We start from the raw sequence: 23698 nt of genomic DNA, 5'->3' as shown, positions 1-23698 counted from the left end.
CGTTCGTCTATTGTCCCGGTGAGGACTCTTCTTAGCGGGAGGCAACCAAGACTATCGAAGCTGGGAGGGAGCCCAAATGTCAGTCACGTCGTTTGCAAATGACACTCATACATATAATATAGTTCGTAGTCATGTGAGAGGGCGTTTCTGGATGGAGAAGATAAAGAAATGTTGACAATACCTGGTATCTCAGAGAAAATAAAAAAGCCTCAGGGTCTCGAACTTGGTGGATTCAAGAAGAGACTACGAAAGGACCAGAAAGATAGAGCAGACGAGCCGAGGTTTTCACAAATGATGCAACACACGGGAGATGTAGCAAGAACGAGGCAAAAAAAAAATTGTGCGCGGGAGGTTATGAAAGAGAATGTGGAAGAAAGATGGGGGGCCGCGTAGCTTTTATTGTGCTAGGTGGGTTGTCCGAATTTGGAGGCGGAGGGGAATTTTTTCACACACACACACACACACACACAGCAAGTTTTTTGAGGGGGGGGGGGGGCAAGAGCGATGGACGAAAAAAAAAAAAAGATTGTGGGTGTGATTGGTCAGTCTCGGTACATCGTCCCATATTTTATCCGCAGGTACAGGTGCAAATTTGTTCCTCTACAGCTTATAGGCTGCAGCCCAACGCCTGTGGCTGTAGGTACATTTAGATAGATGCTGGCTTGTATTATTCCTCTGCTTACCCGACAAATCGACGTTGAACTCAGTGGCCGTCAAGGCTCACCCTGTCCACTACAATCACATTACCTACCTACGGCCACTGCTAGGCGAATCACCGATAGCAGTCACCACCTGCGACGCTCGCTACTACCCACTGTAGCGTCCTGTACAGCGTGCTGCATTGCATGGATGCGCAGGTATTACAAACCACGAATCCCAGTGGTCTGCCTTACCCGGTACTAGTACCTCGTCTTACGCCACAGATTCTGACGTCAACCAAGTGTACGGTACATATTATCTTTGATCTCTTCATGCGCTCAGACCGCAATTCGCATCGTCGATGCTTCTGCTGCACAAGTGCCAAGTGGTGAGTGGTGATGGTAACTAGTACTGCACCGAGTGCAGATTAGTGGCAACGTGCTCGTACATATTACATGTAAATCACACATACACACCAGTTTACCCCATCTAGCCACATCCAACATCCAAATATCTCTGTCTATATGTACAATGGATTCCTCGTATATGAATTCCCTCATATTCCCATCTCTCTCTCTCCCCCATATCTCCCTATTTGTGCATACGCATATACATGTAAATATACATAGATATATATACATGTATATATATACATATATCCCATCATATCCCATCACTGCCCCGACTGCCCACTCAGCACCACATGTCCCATCATGACGTACTACAGCGGTCGTACCCACTCATCTTCCCCCTCCCCCCCCCCTCTCAACTCGTCAACTCGTCAACTCGTCAACTCGTACTCCATCCTCTTCTATCCGTACACTCCGCACGTAGCCTGCAACTCTCATGTCCTCGACTCTTTAGTCCGGTAACCCAAGGCTCAAGGAATCCCGGTTCTGAGAGAGTGAGCCTGTTTTCTGGCAAAACCCCCAAGACCACCAGTCCCCCCCCCCCCCACTTGAAGCCCCGATATTCACACACCGCCAGCTTGATGCAATTGGTAGCTCCTCAGCCAGGCGAATGTTAGAACAAGAGACTCCCAAAAGAGAAGGGGAGAAGAAAACGAGAAGCGGAAGAATGACAAGACGAAAGGGCAAGAAAAAAAAGGGGGGGAGAGGGAAGAAAGAGGGTGAAGAAGTGACAAGAGGAAAGAAGGGAAAGGGATGATGATGCTGGAGGGAAGGGAAACGGGACGCGGAAAGCATCTTTATTCTTGCGTTGCTCTGTGATCTTGATGTCATTGATTAGACAGGAAGATGTATCGTATCTGAACGCGTCGTCATGTGCACGTCAAGCAAGGAGAACGTGCAGCATCACTCGAGTAGGAATATTCTTCTCTATGAGTAGAGGTAGACTATTATACAATATATCAGTAGAGGTACAGATCCGCATGGTCATACAGAGATTCTCATCATTCCCCCTTGATATCCATGTCGCGCACCACCCACGATCCGTCAACCCAACCAGCCTTCTCGCCCAGGAAAGCCGTGCGGGCATCCGTCGCGTCGACGAGATACTTCTGCGCCGCCTCCCTGACCTGGTCCCTCGTGACGTCGAGCAGCTGCTCGCGGCGGATCTGCTGCATCCTATCCGTCACGCCAGACGTGAAGCGCGACATGCCCTCTTGGTTGACAGATTTGGGCGCGTCGACGCCTTGGAACACCGATATCTTGGCCTCCTCGATGTCGCGGTCCGACCACTCGCGGTCGCGCGCCCACCGTCCTGCGCCGCGCATGATGCCCAGCGTGTTCTGCGGGTTGGGGTCGCGGTACGAGTAGAAACCGAACAAGCCGTCCAGCGCCCGCGAGTACGCGCCGCCACCGTAGGCTCCACCCTTTTCGCGGATCTCGTGGTGCAGGTGCTTGTGCGTGAGGAGCTGCGAGAGGATCTGGAGCGGCGCGCCGTCGGCCGACGTGTACGACGTCGTCGACACCGCCAGCCCGCCGTAGTACACCTGATAGGGCAGCGGGAAGAAGGTCTTGCTGTCCCTGGGGAGGGGCGTGGGTGTCGCCACGTCAGCGTTGGCCTGGCCCCGAGGGAGGCCGCTGAGCCATCGCTGCAGCGACGCAGCGTTCTCGCCGGCGCTCTCCTGTCCGCACGTGATGGCCGTGCGCATATTGCCGCTCGCCAGTGCCAGAGCCTGGATCTGCTTGAGCTTGGAGATCACGTCCTGCAGCCCGTCCGATTCGGGCCGGTTGGCCAGCTGTGTCACCAGCTTGACCTGCGACATGCCGGATACCTGCTGCCTGAGCCACGCGCTGCGCGTGAGGTTGGACTCGGCAGCACCCATGGCGAACCGGTGGCCTGACGACGCGATGTCGCTGACCAGCCCGTCGGCCGACGCCTGCAGCAGCTGGCGGATGCGGAGCGCCGCGTCGGGGCTGTCAAAGTCCGTCTCCAGCACCATCTTGTGCAGGAGGTCGTACATGGCCGGCACGTTGGGGTCCAGCGCCATTCCAGTAAAGATGATGCCCTCGCTCGCCTGCTGGAAATCGGTCGGCGACGGTGTAGAGTGGTAGCCTATCGATACACCGCCCGTCTTGAGCTTGATCAGGTCCTCGAGCTGCTCCGTCGTCATGTCCTTTGTGCCGAGGCGCATGATGCTGTCCGTGAACAGGGGTATAAGCTCCCGCAGGTCGTCGGGGAGGTTGTCCAGCGTCTTGATGGCGCGGAAATACGTCAGACCGTTGGTCGGCGCCTCGTGCCACTGCACTGGGACGCCGTCCACCTCGTCGTCGCGCACAATCGTCGGCTCTTTCCTGCGAGGGATGTCCTTGACGTAGACGGTGGGAAGGCAGCTCAGGTCCTCCGTGTTGGTCTTGCTCTGCTCGTGCAGGAGCGCCTGCTCCTGCTCCTCAAACTTGGCATGGGCCGCCTCCTCGCTTCCGGCCTCTTGCACGGCCGCCTTGATGCGCGACGCAAGACGCTCCTCCTCTTCCTTGGCCAGCTCCTCGCCATACGTGGGCGACGGCGCCATGGTGAACGTCAGCGTGTTATCGTTGAGGAGGTATCTGTCGATCAAGCCCTCCAGGTAGTCACCCTCGGCTAGCTTGGCCTTGAACCGGTTCAGGTTCTCACTCCAGGCCAGCGAGTCGAACGGATCCACGCCGTTGAACCACTTGGGCTTGAGGCGATTGAGCATCGAAAATCCGAAGTTGGCCGTCTTGTGCTTAAGCGACAGCTCCAGCTGGTGCAGCGACCCGTCAATCTTGGTCTTGTCGAAGCCCTTGTCACGAGCCTCGCGCAGGAGCTCCTGGATCCTGGCCTTGAGCTTCGGCACATCCTCCTCCTGCATGCCCGTCAGGCCGATGGAAAAGATGCCGCGCTTGGCCGAGCTGTCGTAGCCGGCGTTGGGGCTGTAGTCGGCACCCAGACCCGTCTCGATCAGGCCGCGGTACAGCGGAGACCCGTAGCCGTCCATCAGGAGTGTCGAGAGGAGCGAGATGGAGAACGATTCGAGCACGTCGGTCGTGTCGCCCGTCACCCACGATACCGAAGACTTGTACTGTCGATCGGCGTCCACCAGCGGGTCCAGGGGCCCCTGCAGCGTCACCTCACGGGGCCCGTCCAGCTGCGCCGGCTCGTGAATCTGGCGGTCGGCCTCGATCTTGTCGAACGAACGCAGGCGTGCGTCAACCTCCTTGAGATGGTCGGCGAGAGGCAAGTCACCGTAGGTAAAGACCTTGGCGTTGCTGGGATGGTAGTTCTCGGCATGGAAGCGCCTGAGCTGCTCGTAGGTGAGGTCGGTGATCTTCTGCGGGTCGCCACCCGAGTTGTTGATATCCGGGAAGATGTGGTCCTGGAAGCGGATGTAGTAGATGTAGCCGGCATCCGACATCTGCCCCTTCATTTCGTTGTAGACAACACCCTTGAAGACGAGCTTCTTGCTCTCCTTGTCCTCGGCCAGGGGGTTCTCCGGGCCGATTCGCCATCCCTCCTGAGTGAAATCAGACTGCTTTAGCAGGGGGTGCAGCGTCGAGTCGAGGTAGACGGACATGAGGTTCTTGAAATCCTGCTCGTTGGTCGTGGCAAAGGGGTAAAAGGTGTGGTCCGATGCGGTAAAGGCGTTCATGAAGTTGGACAGAGTGCGCGGCAGCATCTTGAAGAAAGGGTCGCGGATGGGGAATCTGTCACCGCCGGGGAAACAATGTCAGTTTCTGCAGTCTCTCTTTCTGTCTCCCCAGACCGATAGAGAAGCGTACTTTTCACTTCCGCACAGGGTGGTGTGCTCGAGAATGTGCGGGACGCCCGTGTCATCCGGAGGGTTTGTCTTGAAGCCAATCGAAAAGACATTGTTGCTGTCCTCACGAGCAATATGCAGGTAGTCGGCGCCCGTCTTGTCGTGCTGGAGATGCAGGGCCGTCAACTCGAGCTCAGGGATGTGCTGAGAGCGGACGAGGGTGAAGCCATGAAGCTTGTCGCCGGCCTTGGGGAACTGCGACAGATCCGTGACGGCCTTGCGAGCAGCGCTGGCGGCGTTTCGTAGCATGGCTGTGACAAGATTAGAGAACTAGTAATACAGTATCAAACAAGAAGAACAGAGCGACGATCTTGATATGATTCCAAGATCAGCACGCAGATGAAATAGAGGAAGGGAGAGGATGGGAGAGAGTGTGATGTCAACAACCCTTCTACCGCGATGCTTGTCGGGGAAGAAGAGGAAAGAGTCAGGGACCCTTGACCCTCGACCCTTGGGCCTTAGCCCTTGGCAGCAGTAAATTGTACATGTATGTAATCACGATTAAGCGATTAGTCATGATTCCAAGTTCCCACGGCGGGGCAGCTCCGTGGTTCCGAGAAAGACGAAGACAAAAATGTTAGTGCAGGGTAAACAAACAGCGCAGGCTTGCGTAGCAATTGGTCCGGTGCACTAACAGAGAACCTTCCTTTCCACCTGTTAAGCCACTATTATCACCGAGAAAACCACCAAACAAGTCTTCACCCACAACCTTGACGGCCCTTTCCCCCCGCCTCCCCCAATCCAGCCATATCGAAAGCCTTGTTCTACCACGCCCAAGAAAAAAAAAAAAAGAAAAAAAAAAAGACGTGGCAAACCCCGGTCGTATGCGGAGCCACGTCCCACTATATTCGAGTCTCGACAACTTCAACTTGCACACATACCTCGCCCTGTCTATAGAAGCCCTCCTCTTCCTCCCCTCGCACAGACTCTCCGTACCGACAGTCCTTCGTCGACAAGAGAACGGACTCGAACAACGCTCGAACTTTGACGCCATCGAGGGACCCTCGCCGCCACCGATCCATCATTACCTTGCCGATACTACGTTCAAGGGTTCTCGAGCCCACTTCCCGCAATCGAGCCCGTAAATCAGATCTGCTCCAAACGTGTGACGTCTCCGGGACTGGTTCTTCAATGCAACTTGCACCCTTGGCAGTGATCACTGTTCTCGCGACGGATCCGGATCCCAACATCAGGCGCGATGCCTTCGAGCCACATGGAGGCCGCCCTGACTAATGGCCACGATGACGTCTCACACACCACCACCGCAGCCGGCAAGAAGGCCGCAGCGGCGGCCGCAGCAGGCTCGACAAAGGCCAAAAAGACTGCGCCCAAATCGAACGACGAGGCTTCGCGACTTCTCCAGGCCAGGATATCCCAGCTCGAGCAGGACGCAGCGGGAGAGAAAGATCAGGAGATGGAGATTGGTGAGTTTTCCTCCGGTCCCTCTCTCAACTGATTACCAAATGCGGCTTGGTCGAGGGAGAACAATTTCTAATGTATGCCGAACTCGACTTGGCCCTCCACCTATAGAGCGCGAAGTGAAGCGAGCCAACCGAGATCTCATGCAGCAAGTGTCCAAGATGGACAACATGCAGAAGATCGATTACTTAACGAAGCGCTCGAGCGAATTGTTGGCCGACATGCGACGACTGGAAAAAGAGAACCAAAAGAATAAGAGACGAGGGGACACGCTGCAGAAGGAGCGGGACGGTGGCCGGACCGAGCTCAGCAAGACGGTCGGCCTCAAGGAAAAACTCGAGAAGCTGTGCCGAGAACTTCAACGAGATAATAACAAGATGAAGGTTGGTGGGGTGTCGCTGCGGACACGAGACTCGATCAAGATCAAGGGAACGAAGCCGTGCTGATGAATGCCGGGCTTCTACAGAATGAGAATAAGGAACTCCAGACGGCGCAGAAGCGCAACCACATGGCCTGGGATGAGAAGTATGCGACGGTACTATCTAAGCTGGAAGGCTATCAGGAAGACAAGGACACACCCAAGAAGTTGGTTGTGGATATGACGATGGAGGAGTTGTGAGTGCTTTTCCCCCATCTCTCCCGCCGCTACCGTGGGGGACTGACAAGACGGGAGTTTGACGGTGTTAACAAGGGACAGATTCAAATCACGTTTCAAGTCATTTATCGATCAGTACGAACTACGAGAACTGCACTTCCACTCACTCATGCGAACAAAGGAGCTCGAGGTGCAGTACCACATGGCACGGTACGAACGAGAGAAGAAGGGCGCCGAGACGGAGAGCGCCAAGGCGCGTCAGCTCCAGGCGCAGGTGCAAGCCTTTACCAAGACGGAGACGGAGCTGAGAAACCAGCTCAATGTCTATGTCGACAAGTTCAAGCAGGTGAGCAGTAGCTACATGTCCGATGTCCGACTACTATGAGGGATCAATAGACTCATGGACCGATGGATCAACGACTAAACTCTCGATCTAGGTGGAAGACACTCTGAACAATAGCAATGACCTATTCCTCTCGTTCCGCAAGGAAATGGAAGACATGTCCAAGAAGGGCAAGCGACTGGAAAAGGAGAACGAGGGGCTCAAGAGGCAAAAGGAGGCTACGGCGGCCAACATCCTCCGCATGGCCGAGGAGCGCCAAGAGTTCAAGAAGAAGTTTGAGGCGGGCGAGAAGAAGATGAGCAAGCTGATGAGCATCATCCAGGGCATGCAACAGCAGGGTAGATCTGTGCCTCCCGCCGTTATCGAGGGCCAGCAACAGCAACAGTCTGGTGGTGGTGCTGGTGCTTCAGATGTTCCGACCGCTGGTGCTGCCACTCATGCTGATGAGAGCGAGTACTCGGATGAGGAGGAGGAGGAGGAGGAGGATGAGGAAGAGGAGGAGGAACTAAGCGAGTTTGATGACGAGGACGAGGACACCGAGGAGGATCCGCAGCCGTCGGAGCAGAGTGCGCGCGTAAGGTACGGACCGGAACGCCCGCCACATCAGCAGCCTCAGACCAAAGTCAATGGACATTAGTCAGGTATTCAACCATGCATACCATCGTCCTATCATTCAGCTGTCTGCTGTGCTTTTCGCTCTCTCTTTCTGTATCCCTCCGGGAACCTCTGGGGATATGCCATTAGTAGTAGTAGTGGTGGTGGTGATATCTTTCCTCACTTGGTATCAAGCATTGAGCATTGCAAAAAAAAACATAAAGCAAATAATTCAAAGATCCAAGACTATATCCTAATCGTGAAGAACAAGTCCAAAATCATGCATGGTGATTGTCAACTCTGATATGACGGTGATGACTTAATGGTGGATAACTCGTATTCGCACTACGTAATAGCAGCACCCCCCCCACATCTGAACACTTGGACACTTTTGGCTCCCGTCTTCTCCCCCAAGGCGCAACGCGTCCCGTCTTTGCAAACACCAACATCAACACTAACAACCCCCCAACCAGTCCATCCGTCAAACAGCCATGGACTTTCTTCAAGTGAGTACCATTTATTTGAACGTGCTGAAAAGCGAAAGAAAGGAGGAGTAGGGTGAGAAGAAGAAGAAAAAGAAGAAGACGCGACTGACAATAGACCACAGCGGCTCGCACGGTTCTTAGACCGTCCCCTCTTCCCGTGGAAACGACTGATCATGGGCTTCTCAATAGGGCACTATGCGTTCGAGTCGTTCCTGACGCTGCGGCAATACTCGGTTCTGCAGCGAAGCTCCCCTCCGGCCGTGCTATCAAAGGAGATCAGTGAGACGAAATTCACCGAGTCGCAGGAATACGGGCGGGCCAAGGCGCGCTTCAGCCTGGTGGACGGTCTGTGGGACCAGGTGCAGAATCTGGCCTTCATCCACTTCGACGTGCTGCCCAAGCTGTGGTCGTTCACTGGTGACTTGCTGCTCCGGTGGGCGCCGGCCCGGTTCACGGGCGAGATCAGCCACTCGATCGCCTTCGTCTTCGGTCTCATGCTCGTGCAGCAGGTCCTCGGTCTCCCCAGCAAGTACTACCACACCTTCGTGCTAGAGCAGCGGTACGGGTTCAACAAGTCCAGCCCACGCCTGTTCTTGGTCGACATGGTCAAGGGCAACGCCGTCACGTCGGTCCTCATGCCACCCATCCTCGCCGGCTTCCTCAAGATCATCCAGAAGACGGGCACGTCCTTCTTCTTCTACCTCTGGGCTTTCTCGGCCGGGCTGCAGATCTTCATGACGGCTGCCTACCCCACCTTCATCCTACCGCTGTTCAACAAGCTGTCGCCCCTGCCCGAGGGCGAGCTCAAGTCCAAGGTCGAGACCCTCGCCGCCAGCCTCGACTTCCCCCTCCACGAACTCTTCGTCATCGACGGCTCCCGCCGCTCCGCCCACTCGAACGCCTACTTCTTCGGCCTGCCCTGGAAGAAGCACATCGTCCTCTACGACACCCTCATCGACGGCAACGAGCCCGATGAGGTCAGGGCCGTGCTCGGCCACGAGCTCGGCCACTGGAAGCTCGGCCACACTACCCGCCTAATGGCCATCACCCAGGTCCACCTGCTCTACATCTTCGCCCTCTTCTCCGCCTTCATCGACAACCGCTCCCTGTACTCGGCCTTCGGCTTCGTCGCCCAGAGGCCCATCATCATCGGATTTCTGCTCTTCAACGACGCCCTCGCCCCCCTCGACATGGTCGTCAAGCTGCTCATGAACATCGTCACCCGCCGTTACGAGTTCCAGGCCGACAAGTTCGCCATGGACCTCGGCTACCAGACCGACCTGGCCAGGTCCCTGCTCAAGCTGCACACCCAGAACCTCAGCAGCCTAGACGCCGACCCCATCTACGCTAGCTACCACTTCTCTCACCCCCATCTTACCGAGCGTCTCAAGGCTCTCGGCTGGAAGGGTGACGAGAAGGTTGGCCCTGCTCAGCCTGCCGTTGTTGATGATGACGGCACTGTTGTCAAGGCTTCTGGAAGGGATGGGCTGTAGGTGCTGTCATTGGATGTATAGAGAGGGGAGGGGCGGGATTTTGTTTTGTGTATCCGATAGACGAAAGAAAGTGTCCAGCAAGATGCAATCGGCCTTGTATCATGCATGCCTTGTATATTAACAAAGGTCAGATGGTCCACCAATGAAATAAAAACAGAATAAAATAGAAACACAAAAAAGATACCATGCTTCTATCGTATGTCTCGTTGAATAGCAAGTCTAATCCTCCTCCGACTCATCACTGTCATCCGTATAATCGCCCTCTTCACCTTCCTCTCCATCATCGTCGTCGTCGTCGTCGTCGTCTTCCTCATCATCCTCTCCAACCTTGAGACCGTAATCGTCGTGGAAGTGGCTGAGCTCGTGGGTCTGCACCTTGTATCCCTGGCTCTTGAATCCGGTTTCGAGGCTCTGTGGTAGATGGTTAGTGCTTTGATCAATGGGAGTTACCAGACAAATGAGTGGAAAAGAAGGAGATAAAAGAGGGAACTCCACCTCTTGCATCAACTTGGCACATGTAATGACAACATTACTCTTCCCCGGCTCAAAGCAGGCGAGGATCAAATCGGACATGACAGCCTTCATCTCGTCAATCGTCACGTTCCTGACCCTGCTCATGATTTCCTTGCTCCAGTCGCGCGGCAGATCACGGATGACGGCCTGCACAAAGTTCTGCTGCGCGGCACTGGGCATGGTGGACTGCTCCTCGGCAAACGTGGTGACGATCTGGCTCATTGTGCCCTCGAGGAGGTGCCTGTCCACGTCGACCTCGCCGGTGGCAATCTTGCGGATGGCGTCGCGCGAGGCGGCAATGGCCTTGAAGACGTCCGGTGAGCGGTACACGCGGTACGAGAGCATTCCCGACTCGACGTTGCGCGAGAAGAAAGACCCGTAGGCGTACCCCGCGCCGCGGACGGCGTTCCACAGCGGGCCTTCGACTGTCTCGAGGTAGCCGATCGCCACCATGACGGCGGGGAGGCGGGGGTCGGCGAAGGAGAAGAGACCCGGGGCCGTGCTCACGCTGAAAGAGCTGTCTAGGGCCGTCATGGGAACAATGGTCACGCCGACGGATCCGGGATTCTTGCCCTCGTCGTTGAGGAGGCTGGACGGCTTGACGATGGGTACCATGGTGTCCTTGGGAGTGAGCACCTCGGACAGAATGTCCCACGACTCGAGCGGGGAGGGGAGGGTCTCGAGACGCGCAGTCACCAGGAAGCGCATGTTCTCAAAGGTGAAGAGCGACAGGCGCAGCTTCTCAAACCATCCAACCACCGTATCAGGCTCCTTCTCTAGAAGCTTCTTGAGGCGCTTGAGATACACAGCCTTGACGAGCGTCCGGCGAGCAATCGACATGGTGCTGCGCTCGAGGTGGATGGCCGCGTCAATCTCACCAGACATGGCGCGACCGTCGCGCTTTGACTCAGGAATGTCGGCCAGCTCTTTGGTGATGGCTGCCTTGAGCCGCTTGGGGTCGAATATGGCGTCAAATGCCATGGTCCGGATCCACTTGATGGCCGCCTCGTACTTTCCTGGCTCGACCGACATGCTGAGCATGATGCCATCTTGGTCCCCCAATTGGCGGGCCGAGCTGAGGCCGTAGCTGACCGTGTCGCGCTCCAGCTCCATGACAACCTGTTCAAAGTTGACCGTCTCGCCGTCCCGCTTGATGTGCGTGTTGAAGAAGTTGTCGTTAAGGATGGGCATCAGGGGCTTCAGCTCCACAGGTACGTTCGAGGTTCCAATGTGCACCGTGATGTGCACAAAGTTGCTCGGCACGTCCTCAAACTGCAGGAAAAGGGGCAGCTTGCCGGTGGGCGCGGCGTCGAGGAAGCTCTGAGCAGCGCCGCCTCCAGGACCGAGGGACTTGGCGTGGCCGGCACGGGCCGTGTCTGATTCAATGAAGTGGATGGACTCGGTGCCGGGGACACTCCAGCGGTCAAGCACAGAGGCAGGGATAGCCTCGTCGTTCTTCTTCTTGGCCTTCTCCAGCCTCTCTCCAAGCTTCTGGAGGCCTTCCTTCCCCAGCTCCTCCTTACGCTTAGCGATGCGTGCTTCCTCGTCGTTCTTGAGCTTGGTAGCCAGCTCGAGAGATGGCTTACCGAGGATGGACACGTGGTGGGCGTCGGCCATCCATTTGGACAGGAACGCACGCCACTCCTCGTCAGTCCACTTCTCCAGTGCGCCGTACTCGTCCAGGGACTGGAGCTCCCTCAGAGTCGATCCATCCCTCTTGCCGAAGAGGTAGTCGGTTATGATGTTGGTGGCGTAGAATGACTCGGAGACCTCGGCGTGGAAGTTGACCCTGCGCTTTTCACGCTGGATGCACTCACTCATGTACTTCATGTCCAGTGGCTTGGACGCGACCTCCTTGAGGAGCTCAAAGAGGCGCTTTTCGACAAAGTCGAGCTTCTCGGTGGCAACACCGGTCGGCTGCAGCCAGATGACGCTGTTGGGGCGCGAGTCCCACCAGTACGAGACGGAACTGGCCAGCTCCTCACGCTCAACCATGACGTTCTCGAGAATGGACACGGAAGAACCGCAGAGGTAGGTCAGCAGGACGCTCAGGGCCGTCGAGGCAATCATGTCAGCGCAGTCAGGGCCAAAGAAGCCGACGAGGATCTCGCCCACTGACTCGTCCTCCTCAGGGAACTCAGAAGTGGTGAGGATGGTCTCCTTGAGAGCCGGGGGCTGGGCGGAGTCGATCCAGGGCCTCTTGAAGGGTGCATCCAGTGGGGGTATATCATCCTTGATACTCTCTTCAAACTCGTCGAGGATCTTGAGAAGGTGCTCCTGGTCGGCCTCTCCGACAATGATGAGGCACAAATTCCGGGGCTGATACATGTCACGGTGAAACTGGCGGATACGATCCGGGCTGAGGGTGCGGAGGGCCTCGGTCATGCCACCAGTCTCGTAGCGGAAGCCGACGTTCTCGGGGTAGAGGATGCGGCGAGCCTTGAGGTCCATGATCTCTGCGCTCTGGAACTGGACGGCCTGCATCTCCGAGTAGACGACACCGGCATCTTTACCCTCGCCGTCGACATGCCAGACCTCGGTGACGATGCCCTCGTCGGTGATGGTGGGAAGGACAATGTGCTCGAGGTAGAGGGGCAAGACCTGGGCGAAACCATCCCAACCAGCCGTATCGAGGGTGTAAGCAGTATGATCGGTAGCTGTCCAGGCGTTTGTGCTCGAGTAGGCCCTCGAGGCGAGCTTATCTAGGAGACCCTTGTAGGGATGGTTCTTGGATCCCATGAAGACAAGGTGCTCCAGAGTATGAGGAGCGCCAGAGTCGTCGAAGATCTCGGTAGCTAGGGTGAAGTAGCCGTTGATCTTGGGACCCTTGCGGTCGGCGACAACGACCTGCATGCCGCTACGCTCGGAGACATACTGAGTGATGGTGCAGGGCGCATAGTCTGTCTTGAAGCTCTGGACCTGGCGGAAGCCAGGCTTGGCAGAAGGCATGATGGCCCTTGGAAGGGGAGGAAGCTGACGACAAGCTGTCAGTAGAGGCACCTGGAAGAATATATCAGAAAAAAAGCACAGCCGGAACATGTCAGTAACAGATGAGTTCCCCATGGGGAAAACCAGAGAGAATAGAGCAGCGTGTCGAGTAGTGGCCCGCGGCAACGATGAAGACGACGGCTAAGACGGGCGATGAAGACGACAAAGGCAACGAATAGAACAAGGGCCACCAGGACAACGAGGACAACGAGGACAACGAGGGCAACGAGGGCCACGACAAAGATGATCAAGTCATTGATAGTGCGGCATGGGATACGCCTCACACGGTCATATATGTCAAAATGACGATTCAGAATCAGGCCAAGATAGACGGCCAATACGGCGAGGATTCTGTCCATCACCCTGTCTCCTGATAGCTCTCTTGAGGGAACTCTTGGGGGCACTTTGGAGAATTATCTTGGAGACGAAGTACTCGGTTCTGGGATGGGGTTTGGGGGGTTGCAAGCAGGATGGTCGACCCCGCTGACATGACCATGCCAGAGACAGAGAGAAGTTTTGACGATGGCGGGGCAGCAAAGAGAAGCTGACGAGCAATGAATAGCACTCGAAAGAAGGAAGACAAAACAAGACACAGAGAGACGGAGAACAGAGTCCGAACTTACCGCGAAGAAAGTGCGTTGCGGATATCTCCACAGAATTTGCCTGATTGTGGCGTTTATATTCCGACAGGAGTGCGAGATGTTGATGAGAAACGGATAAAGGGTTGAAGTAAGAGTAGAGGAGAGATGGATGGATTGGGAAGTGCCTCTAAGAAAAAAAAAAAGGGTACGTACTTCTGCCCCGCGCTTATAGTGTGGTAAGAGCTTGTCGTCACTGTCAGTCAGCAGAAGAGGAGTGAGAGTGATTCAGAGAGAGCAGAGGATAGAGATACAAGAAATGCTAGTTACAAGGTAGAGATGGAATCTATTTCACTCACAGTCTTGTTCAGGCAGCTGGGGAAGGGGAGTCTTACATATATATACTACTAGTACAGATTAGAGTATACCGAGAAGTAGAACAATAGCTTGCGTCAATTGAAGACAATGCATCTAGAGCCTTGAATACATGTACACGGGGGGGGGGAGGGGGGGGGGTTCTCGGACCAGCATGAAGACAGAGTATTACATCTCTTGCTACTAGTGCTTTACGAGAGAATGATATTACATGTAATATAATTGATATCCATCTCAGTGAACGGAGAAGAGTTTCGGATGCGTCAGATGAAGGGGAAAATGAAGAAGTTAGAAAGGGAAAAGGTTAGAAAGAGAAGGAGATGAAAGAGAAGAAGGAAAAAGAGATGAAGGAAAAAGAGAAGGAAAAAAGAGAAGGAAAAGAAAAGAAAGAAAGAGAAGAAAGAGAGAGAGAGAGGAAAAGGAAGCAGAGGAAAAGAAAAGGAAATATTCAGTCGTTCCTTCCCCAGAAGCAAACATCTGCACCTGCCCGCACAGCATCAATAACCGCCCCTTTCCATTGGTCGGATCTATCTATTCGAGATCCACTCTATCGCCAGCTGGCACCTCTGCCTCAAACCAGCATCTGAAGCTATTTCTCTCTAATACCGTCTCTCGATTGTCACCCAACAGCATTCTTCCTCAACGGCCTCGGACCTCTTTCCCCGCCAGAACATGCGATAACTTATAGAGTCATCCGGAAACCTGTCCGGAAGCGCCCTCACCGTCCCGAATCCGAACGGATGCTTGCATCCCTGCCCACACACACACACACACACACACACACATACACACACACCAACATGGCCGACGCCAAGCACCTTAGCCACGCCATCGTGGCATTCGCCCTCGACGGCCAGTTCCCGGACGATATAACCGCTCTTCCGCCCATATCCCAGACCGACCTTGCCCCAGCAATCGCATCTCTCGACGAATCCAGAGCGAAGCTCGAGGTAGGGCCGCACACATGCCCATCCAAGCACGTACATCGGCTCACACATACTTTTTGTCTGACTGCTCTTCCCCTCCTCAGGCCGAGATCCATGCCATAAACGAGGAGACGAGAGGCGAGGTCAGCTCGTGGGAGAGGAATGCAAAGAGTCTGCAGGATGATATAATACGCTCCAAAGCCATTGCCAACGACATTATCCGCCAGTCTGAGGCCCCCGAGACGTCGGGGGAAGCTATTCAGGCTGCGGAGGAAAGGGCCGAGTTTCTCGCGCGAGAGGCCCAGTACAGCCAGCAGCTACATGGCGTGATCAAGGGCATACACCACGTCAATGGTCTTCTTGACAGTGTAGAGACTGCGAGCAAGGAGCACCGCATCCTCGACTCGTTGCGTCTTTTGGAGAGTGAGTGCTACGCTAATGCAGGCAGCGACCTCTGATGCTTGGAGAGGCACATGCATGTTCTTATCCTCGTGACCCACGTGCTGACTCTGGATAGAATCCTGGGATGCCATCGATCACCTGGGAGTCAGCAAGTCGTGCCGTGTCATGCGCTTGCTAGACATCCGTTCCTTTGAGCTCAAGTCTGATGTACATGCAGTTTTTGACCGACTATGGAAGGACCTTATCGAGGTGGACATGGGTGCCGGCCAGGTGGCTATCCACGACGCTGCTGGGGGTAAGCTACATTCCCGCACTGGATATCTACAATGCGACGGCGGACAGAAGCTGACTGCAAGGTAGACGACCAAATGACGCTGGCAGATGCCGTCATCGGATTCAAGGCTTACAAGGAGGTTGACGAGCGCATGGAGCAGCTCTGGAGAAACATCGACGCGGCCATTGTCACGCCTAGGATGGACGCAAAGGCCAAGTCCTTGCCCAAGTTCCAGACATCGGGCGACGCAATAGGGCTGGATGGCCGAGCGGACGGGTCCATACGGTCGCTGCTGGCAGACCTGGAGAAGATGCTGGCCCTCCTGGCCGCCAAGCTGCCGTCAGACCTCATCCCCCCCCTGTGCGGCTACATGATGGCCGACGTGGTACCGCGGCTGATACGAGATTGGTTGAGCCCCGCCGTGCCGACGTCGCTGGAGAACATGGCCGGGTTCGAGGAAACGATGGAGGACTCGAAGCAGTTCTGCGCAAGCCTAGAGCAGCACGGGTACACTGGATTCGAGGAGTTGCAGGACTGGGTCGAGAATGCGCCGACGGTATGGCTCAACAAGTGCAGGGAGACGGCCCTCGATACGATCCGCACAAGGCTGGCCAACGGCATCGGAAAATCGAGACCGGTCGAGAAGATCGAGAAGCAGATGGTTTCCCTGCCTGAGGGTAAAGAGCTGGCCACATCCGGCGCGGGAGCCGCTGCCGACACGAATGACTGGGGGGACGACTGGGGAGAGGCATGGGACGAAGATGGTGAAGCGGATGTGTCTGTCGAGTCCAATGGCAAGGCTGCCGGTGCCCAGCCCGAGGATGACGGTACCGATGCTTGGGGGTGGGAGGAGGAAGAGGCAGCGGGCGAGACGAAGCCGCCATCCGGCAAGGCCGACGACGATGAAGACGAGAGCGCCGACGCGTGGGGCTGGGGCGACGACATCGGGACGCAGGAACCCGCTTCGGCTCCGGCTGCTACCGATGCTGGGAAGTCGACCAAGCCGAAGTCGACTGCCACCGCAGCCGCAGCACAGAGCACACGAGAGCTCATTCTCAAGGAGACTTACCACATCTCGTCTATGCCCGACCCCGTGTTGGATCTCATCTCTTCCATACTCGACGACGGGGCACGGTTAGCCAAGGGAGGGGACGAGTTTGCGCACGTCTCGTCCATGGCGCCGGGATTGTTTGATCTCCCGACTTCTGCGCTGGCATTGTTCCGAGCCATCTCGCCTCATTACTATTCCCTCGACGGAGGCGGTAACATGTGAGCTGTTTCCACGCCCCCTCCCCTCTGCATAGCTGGTACTCGCCGTCGGGAAACACGGCATGCTGATCCGAAACAGGTTCCTCTACAACGATGCCATGTACCTGGCCGAGAGGCTATCGACCTTGTCGGAAGAGTGGAGGCAGCGGAGCGACGTGACGCCCCCGGTCAAGGGCATGCTCCGGCTGGAGGCAGACGCGAAGAGCCTGCAGAGCTTCGCCAACCGCAGCTACACCGACGAGATGAACGTGCAGAAGACGGTCCTACGGGACCTCGTCGGCGGATCGCAGGGCCTAGCAGGGCAGGACGAGTGGGAGTCGGCCATCGAGTCAGGCACGGCGCGGGTGCGGACCATGGCAGCGACGTGGGAGCCCATCCTTGCGCGGTCAGTCTGGTCGCAGGCGGTGGGATCTCTGGCCGACGCGCTGGCGATGAAGCTCATCACGGACGTGCTCGAGATGTCGTCGATCGGACAGGACGAGGCCTACAGCATAGCCAAAGTCATGGCTGCGGCCACGGAGCTGGACGACCTTTTCCTGCCGAGCAAGCTGTCGGGTGCCGGCGCGGGGACGGGAGCGGCGACGGCGGCAGAAGGCGACGAGATGCCCGCGACGGCGCAGTACGCGCCCAACTGGCTTCGGCTCAAGTATCTCAGCGAAGTGCTGCAGAGCAACCTCAACGAGGTGAAGTTCCTGTGGCTGGACAGCGAGCTGAGTCTGTACTTTACGGTGAACGAGGTGACGGACCTGATCGAGGCGAGCTTTGAGAACAATTCCAGGACGAGGGAGGCGATTCGGGAGATTCAGGCGAGGCCCAACCCGTTGGCATAGGACGGTGGTCAACATGATGATGGACGGCATACGAGCACAGCAAGGTGGACAGCTACGGAGGGAGGATGATGACATTGATGACGGAAAAATTGCTTGCGAGAGTAGCTGAGATTCTACCAGGTCAGATCGGATCGTAGGGTAACTTTTCAGCGAGTACCATGGTACATGATGGTGCCATCAGATCGAATCGGACCCTGGCAGGACGCAAAAGTTGAGCCCTTTCTTATTCTCCCGAGTATGTCCTTGTCCTCTGCCCTTGTCCTGTGCTTCTGCTTGGCAGTGTCGGCTGAATGCAGAGTCATGTTCTCCTTCCAGCCAAGACCAAGCAACTGTTTCACGTTCCTGGCGCGCGATCACGGAAGGAGAAAGTCGGGAATACCATGAGATGTACGGAACATTGATGAGACGGTAGTATTGGAGAATAGAACTGCTAGTAGTGAGAAATCTGCCAGTAAGAAGGACATGGGAAGAAGTATATACATGTACGGAGTGATCGGTGAGAGTCCATGTTAAAGCAAGCAAGCAATGTTTGAAGATTACTACGGTATTATTATTATTTTTTATCGTCGTTACTATTTAAAGGACATACAAAAGATACTCCGTACGAGTGAAGGAGTTCCACGTCAAAGCAGCGTATGACTTGCATGAAAACTGACGTGTAACAAGGATATCCCCGATAAGCCGGTGCATATGCGTGCAGACGACCAGGGGCTTCACCTTTCCCTCTCCTCCCAGGGCCGAGAAGGGAGAGGAGAGGTTGGTCAGGACCAGTACGGTCAGGGTAGGACAACGCACCTTCACCGGTCCCCCCCATATACAGGCAGGTGGATCAGGACGGGGAACAAGGACAAGGGATTGCACGGGCGCTGATGGCGACCGAAGAAGCCACGGACAGTATCGACGCTGCGAACTCCTCAACGAGGCCCGAGCCTCTGGGTGTCTCGGTGCGAGGGACAGAAAAGGCCATCGCAGCGCAAACAAACGCGCCCCCTCCCCCCCCCCCCCCAAAAAAAAAGACTCTTTTATCTCCCAGCCGAGGGAGGAGGAGGCCCTCGACTGGAAAATGCGGCGAGGGAAAAGTTTCTGTCTATCTGTCACATGCATGTTACATTCTGGTAGACTCTGACGATGCCGAGCACCACCAAACCCCCGAGCAATGTCGGCTTCACGTTCTTTTCTTCTTCTTCTTCTCCTTGTCATCTCGATCTAGCCGTGGGATCGAGATTTGACGAACTGCAGAATCTCGGGAGAAGAGGGATAGAAGGTAGAACGACGCGTCTCTAGGCGTCCGCCGGGGGGGGGGGGAACCCAAACCCCAACCCCAACCCCAACCCCAACCCCCTTGGTTTCAGTAATGGGGGCAGCATGTGTCGTGGATACGAGGACTTGGGAGCCACGAAGATCCCCTCGATCTTGTCACATTTCACACGGTCGAGGGAGTGATGAGATGGTAAATGGATCTAATTTTGTTGGTGGTTCCTTACACGGGACTGGGCAAGGATATTCTTAATTGAAGGGAGTTGGTAGAAGGAGTCAATAAAAATAAAGCTATAGAGAGAGGGAGGGAGTGGGAGAGAGAGAGAGATGGCAATAAGAGAGAGGAAGAGAAAAGAGAAGAAGAAGAAAGAAGATTTTTCCATTTTCAAATTAAAAGGGGGGAGGGGGAGGAACAGAGGAGAAGACGAAAGAAGAAGAAAGAGAGAAGAAAAGAGAAGGAAAGGAAAAGGAAAAGGAAGAACTCCACAGCGACATTCTGGCCTACGCTGTGGAAACATTGCGTGTAATATGAATTACTCCGTAATATTAATGTCTATAATACAGAAAAACCAACAATAACAACAACCCCACCACCGTCACCACCATCACCAGTTCTTGTGTGAATCGCACACCCTATAGCACGCGGGGGTATCGTTCAATCTCGATGACGAGACGATAACGGCGACGACGACAATCAGGTTTACTGTAAACAATAAGCACGACACATCATACTCACCCGGATACTATGTATGATTATATCCTCACATGACCGGGCTGTACAACGTCTGTCCTCGTCTGACTATTGGATGAATCGCATCGTTGAGGAGCAGCGACAGTTATGTCCCGATGACCCCGGATAGTCCGGTGTTCTTTTCTTTTTCTTCTCTTCTTGATTCTACAAGGGCCAAGGGGTGCTTACGCTTTTTATGTATTATTTAATTATTATTTCATACTTTTTTTTCTCCTACTGCCACCCCCCCCCCTTTTTCTCTACGAGTACGTGTGTAACGACTGGTGGTTATCAAGTAATATCGAGACTGCGTGGTCCAGTTGAGGAAGAGCAAGAAGAAGGAATAAATTATATATATACATATTCCTATAAAAAAAGAAGAAAAAAAGGAAAAGGAAAAGGGAAAAAGAGACTCAAGGATCGACAGGGAGGGCAAACAGAAAAAGAAGAAAAAGGCAAGACCCAACGAAAGATTGGGAGGGAAAAAGTAAATAAGATGAAAGAAAATAACAAGAACTAGAGACATGAAAGAGAAGAAAAAGAAACGAAAAGAAAAGAGGGGGTCAACATTGACTCACCTTCTCCTTTCCTGTTCTTCAAAACACATGAGCACAGAAGGAAAAAGGATTACAGACAATTCTGGTTGGAACGTCTACCGCACATAGTCGTACGACTTATATGTCCCTCATGGAGGAAAAAGTCACGAGGCCAAACTGCTCGGTAAGAGGAACTATCATCAAGGCGGGAAATGTGTAAGTGACGTGTACAAGTGACTCATACGACATTATCGGGTCGTCAGGTAAAGAAAGCATTTTCCCTTTACATTTCTCCATTCTTCATTCTTCTTCTCCTCCCCCCCCCCCCCCCCCCCCCCCCCCCTCCTTACAAGACAATAATGAGAGTGACAACGGTCCCGAGCCCTCGGTTTCGGCTTCCCGGTACAACGATCCACATTACGTATGCGAGTTTCATGAAACGGAGAATCCTTGTCAAGGAGGGGACCGGGGGGGGGGGGGGGTGGTGGTGGTGTTGACCGAGTATTACAGATTAATACGGAGTAACTTGTAAGTTGAGAGGGGTTGGGGGTTTAGAAGAAGTTTAGAGAGAGAGAGAAGAGAGGTCGATTAATCTCTCATTGGGCTGAAATGACGCTGCGTGTGTGATAAAGACTCTCTTTTTTTTTTCTTCTCCTTTCGTTCCGTCTCCATCATGGACGACCATGGCAAATTTCGAACCGCATCCCTGGGATTCCCTGGGATATTCTGTTCCCCACCGGGACGAGGACAAGTTCCATCAGGTCCCCAACTTGTACGGATTAATCAGTACAGATTACGTGTATCAGTATCGGCACCTACTACTCCCTTCTCGGATAGCTGCTATCTCACCCAGCTTCCACCGTTCCTAGAGAAGAGAAGCCAACTCGGTGGATATCGTCAGAAAGGAAAGAGAGAGAGAGAGAGAGAGAGAGAGAGAGAGAAAGAGATTGGCCATTTCTAATTGTACGGAGTAGAATGTAACAGTCGGTTGATGGCAAGATCAACTACCCCTCTCAAAACTATTGACCATGATCCCGTGGAAGGGTTCAAGATAAGAGGAAGAAGAGAAAAAGAGAGAAGAAAACGTGACCAAGTCTTTATGCGAGTAACCGTTCTAAAAGGGTTTAAACAGGAGGGAAAGGAAAGAAAAAAAAAAGGGAAAATAAAAGAAGATAAAAAGAAGATAAATAGAAGAGCAAATATGAACCCTGCAACTTGTCACTATCCCCACATCAAGTCCTTGCTCTCTCTCTCTCTCTCTCTCTCTCTCCCCTCTCAAAACATACACACACCCCCTTTCGATCTCTATAGTGAGGAGGATTAGCCGTTTCCTTTCTTCTTCTTCTTTTCTTGTTCCTTTTCCATTTTCCGTATGCATGGATAACCGTTGCAGCGGTACCGAGCTATATTAATATATATGTATGTATATACATATAAATTTAAAAAAAAATGGTCATTTATCTCTTCCCTGCACCGCACCCTCCCCCCCTCTTTGACAGATTGGTTAGATGGCAAGCTCTACATGTAGCATTGCTCGAACTGCATGGGGGATGTATATGATACTCTCACAGTTGAAGAGAAAAGTCGTCATGTGTACAGTTGAACTATGATATGGGCGGTGTAGTATATGAATGAGAAGAAGAAAGAGGAAACCCTTGAAGCCTTGAGGAGGGAGGGGAGGGAGAGAACTGCAAATAGAAGGCAAGGAAAAAGAAAAGAAGAATCAATCCTCGCCCTTTCAATCCTCGCCCTTCCTCCCCCCCTCCCCCTCTCTCTCTCTATCTATCTATATATATATATATAACCGGTCAGGGATGGTAATATTATGTACGTCTCCTAATATCGTATCAGATCAAGAGAGGCATGCCAGCATCGAATTCTGATCATGTGCTTCCCCCCCCCCCCTCATCCCTACAAGCCGGGATGAGATCATGTGCCTTTTTTAGCGTATACAAAGGTCTTGATACTCACTCCGTATAATCTGTACTCCTCGGTGATACATCATCATCCCCCCCTCCATACGGCGGTGAAGCGGTCAAACCAGAGGATATGCAGCCTTGTGTGTGTGTGTGTGCAGATCAGATCGGATTTAGGAGAGGACAAAGAAAAAAAACAAAAGAAGTCTGTTTCGAGGCGTTTGAAAGCGGTGAGGGAGCAAGGGAACGAGGGAAGACTTGTCCCATCACCACATGATGAGGGAAGGATTGTGCACATGCAACATACTCGGTGAAAGATGGGAAGGATGATAAAACACTAGCCGCAAGTCGTCATACTGATAATGAATATCCCTCGTCATGACCTTCTATTTATTTATTTATGCGACAAGTCGGCGACGGCCACAGTAGTAGCTTGTAAGCTGTGCGGCGTTGAATCAGATGGAATCCACCCCCCCTCCCCATGGAATTACGACATGTGGAGATGCTCACGATGTCTCACAATGTTTGACATCTGATGATGGATGGGGTTTGGGTGACCCCCCCCCCCCCAAAAGGGGAACAGAAGCATGAAGCAGGTTGGTATTGACTGACTTGTCCTGTCCAGTCACTTCAGCGTCGTCGTTCCACCTCTCCCCCCCTCTCTCTCTCTCACCCGGTCGGTCATAACATGTAACGAGGAACAATAAAATAAAAACCGCACTCACTCACTCGTACAACAAACAGCTCAGCTCAGCTCCAACTCAACTCAGCTCAGCCAAGCTCAACTATGCTCGGCTCAAACTAAGAGCTAAGCTAAGATAAGCTAAGCTGATATGGCTTGATGCAAAGCACTCATCCTCCCCCCCCCCCCCCCCCCCTCCCATTCATTACTAGTACCGTCCATGTATGAGTATGAGATGAGCTTTACGTTTTATAAGTTAACCGGTACGAGCATGGCATGTTTTATATTTTTACATTGTACAGATGTACAGGTCACACTTGATAAACATTTGTTAAACAGTGAATGCAAAAAAAAAAAAAAGTCAGATATCACACACAGACAATTTCACTTTCAGAGCATTCCTTGCATGAAATGGAGAGAAAAAAAAAGAAAGAAGAAAGAGGAAGATTACGCACATGACTCATGTCGTGACTCTTGGCTGTTCTACCCTCTGCCTTTCCTTTCCTCTTCTTCCGTAGAGGTAGCAGACCTGTCAAAAAACAGCAGTCATGTGCCTCTCTCGATGTATAGCATCATGTCTAAAGCGAACGTTTCTCTCCATCTCCCTCCCTCCC

General features: G+C 53.8%; 4 protein-coding genes across 4 annotated transcripts; 2 read left to right on the top strand and 2 right to left on the bottom strand.

Annotated features, from left to right (window-relative positions):
- Window positions 1-2050: 2050 nt before the first annotated feature.
- Window positions 2051-5128, bottom strand: GMORB2_2696 (uncharacterized protein; the record flags this gene model as incomplete). Its single annotated transcript, XM_035464674.1, has 2 exons — window positions 2051-4766; window positions 4842-5128. 2 exons carry the CDS (start codon window positions 5126-5128, stop codon window positions 2051-2053), a joined length of 3003 nt encoding a protein of 1000 aa, XP_035319344.1.
- A 949-nt stretch (window positions 5129-6077) lies between these two features.
- Window positions 6078-9808, top strand: GMORB2_2695 (STE24 endopeptidase; the record flags this gene model as incomplete). Its single annotated transcript, XM_035464673.1, has 6 exons — window positions 6078-6303; window positions 6410-6681; window positions 6765-6913; window positions 6996-7239; window positions 7331-7802; window positions 8457-9808. The coding sequence occupies 6 exons, from the start codon at window positions 6078-6080 to the stop codon at window positions 9806-9808; spliced, it is 2715 nt and encodes a 904-aa protein (XP_035319343.1).
- A 219-nt stretch (window positions 9809-10027) lies between these two features.
- GMORB2_2694 (Zn-dependent peptidase, M16 (insulinase) family) lies at window positions 10028-13270 on the bottom strand (the record flags this gene model as incomplete). The annotated part of the gene is made up of 2 exons (XM_035464672.1): window positions 10028-10219; window positions 10334-13270. 2 exons carry the CDS (start codon window positions 13268-13270, stop codon window positions 10028-10030), a joined length of 3129 nt encoding a protein of 1042 aa, XP_035319342.1.
- A 1792-nt stretch (window positions 13271-15062) lies between these two features.
- GMORB2_2693 (protein transport protein DSL1/ZW10) lies at window positions 15063-17963 on the top strand (the record flags this gene model as incomplete). Its single annotated transcript, XM_035464671.1, has 5 exons — window positions 15063-15212; window positions 15293-15611; window positions 15706-15885; window positions 15951-17133; window positions 17213-17963. 5 exons carry the CDS (start codon window positions 15063-15065, stop codon window positions 17961-17963), a joined length of 2583 nt encoding a protein of 860 aa, XP_035319341.1.
- Window positions 17964-23698: the final 5735 nt, after the last annotated feature.

Source organism: Geosmithia morbida, assembly GCF_012550715.1.
Source record: "Geosmithia morbida isolate 1262 chromosome Unknown scaffold_14, whole genome shotgun sequence".
NCBI classification, from domain to species: domain Eukaryota; kingdom Fungi; phylum Ascomycota; class Sordariomycetes; order Hypocreales; family Bionectriaceae; genus Geosmithia; species Geosmithia morbida.
This window is presented reverse-complemented; position numbering and strand designations above follow the sequence as displayed.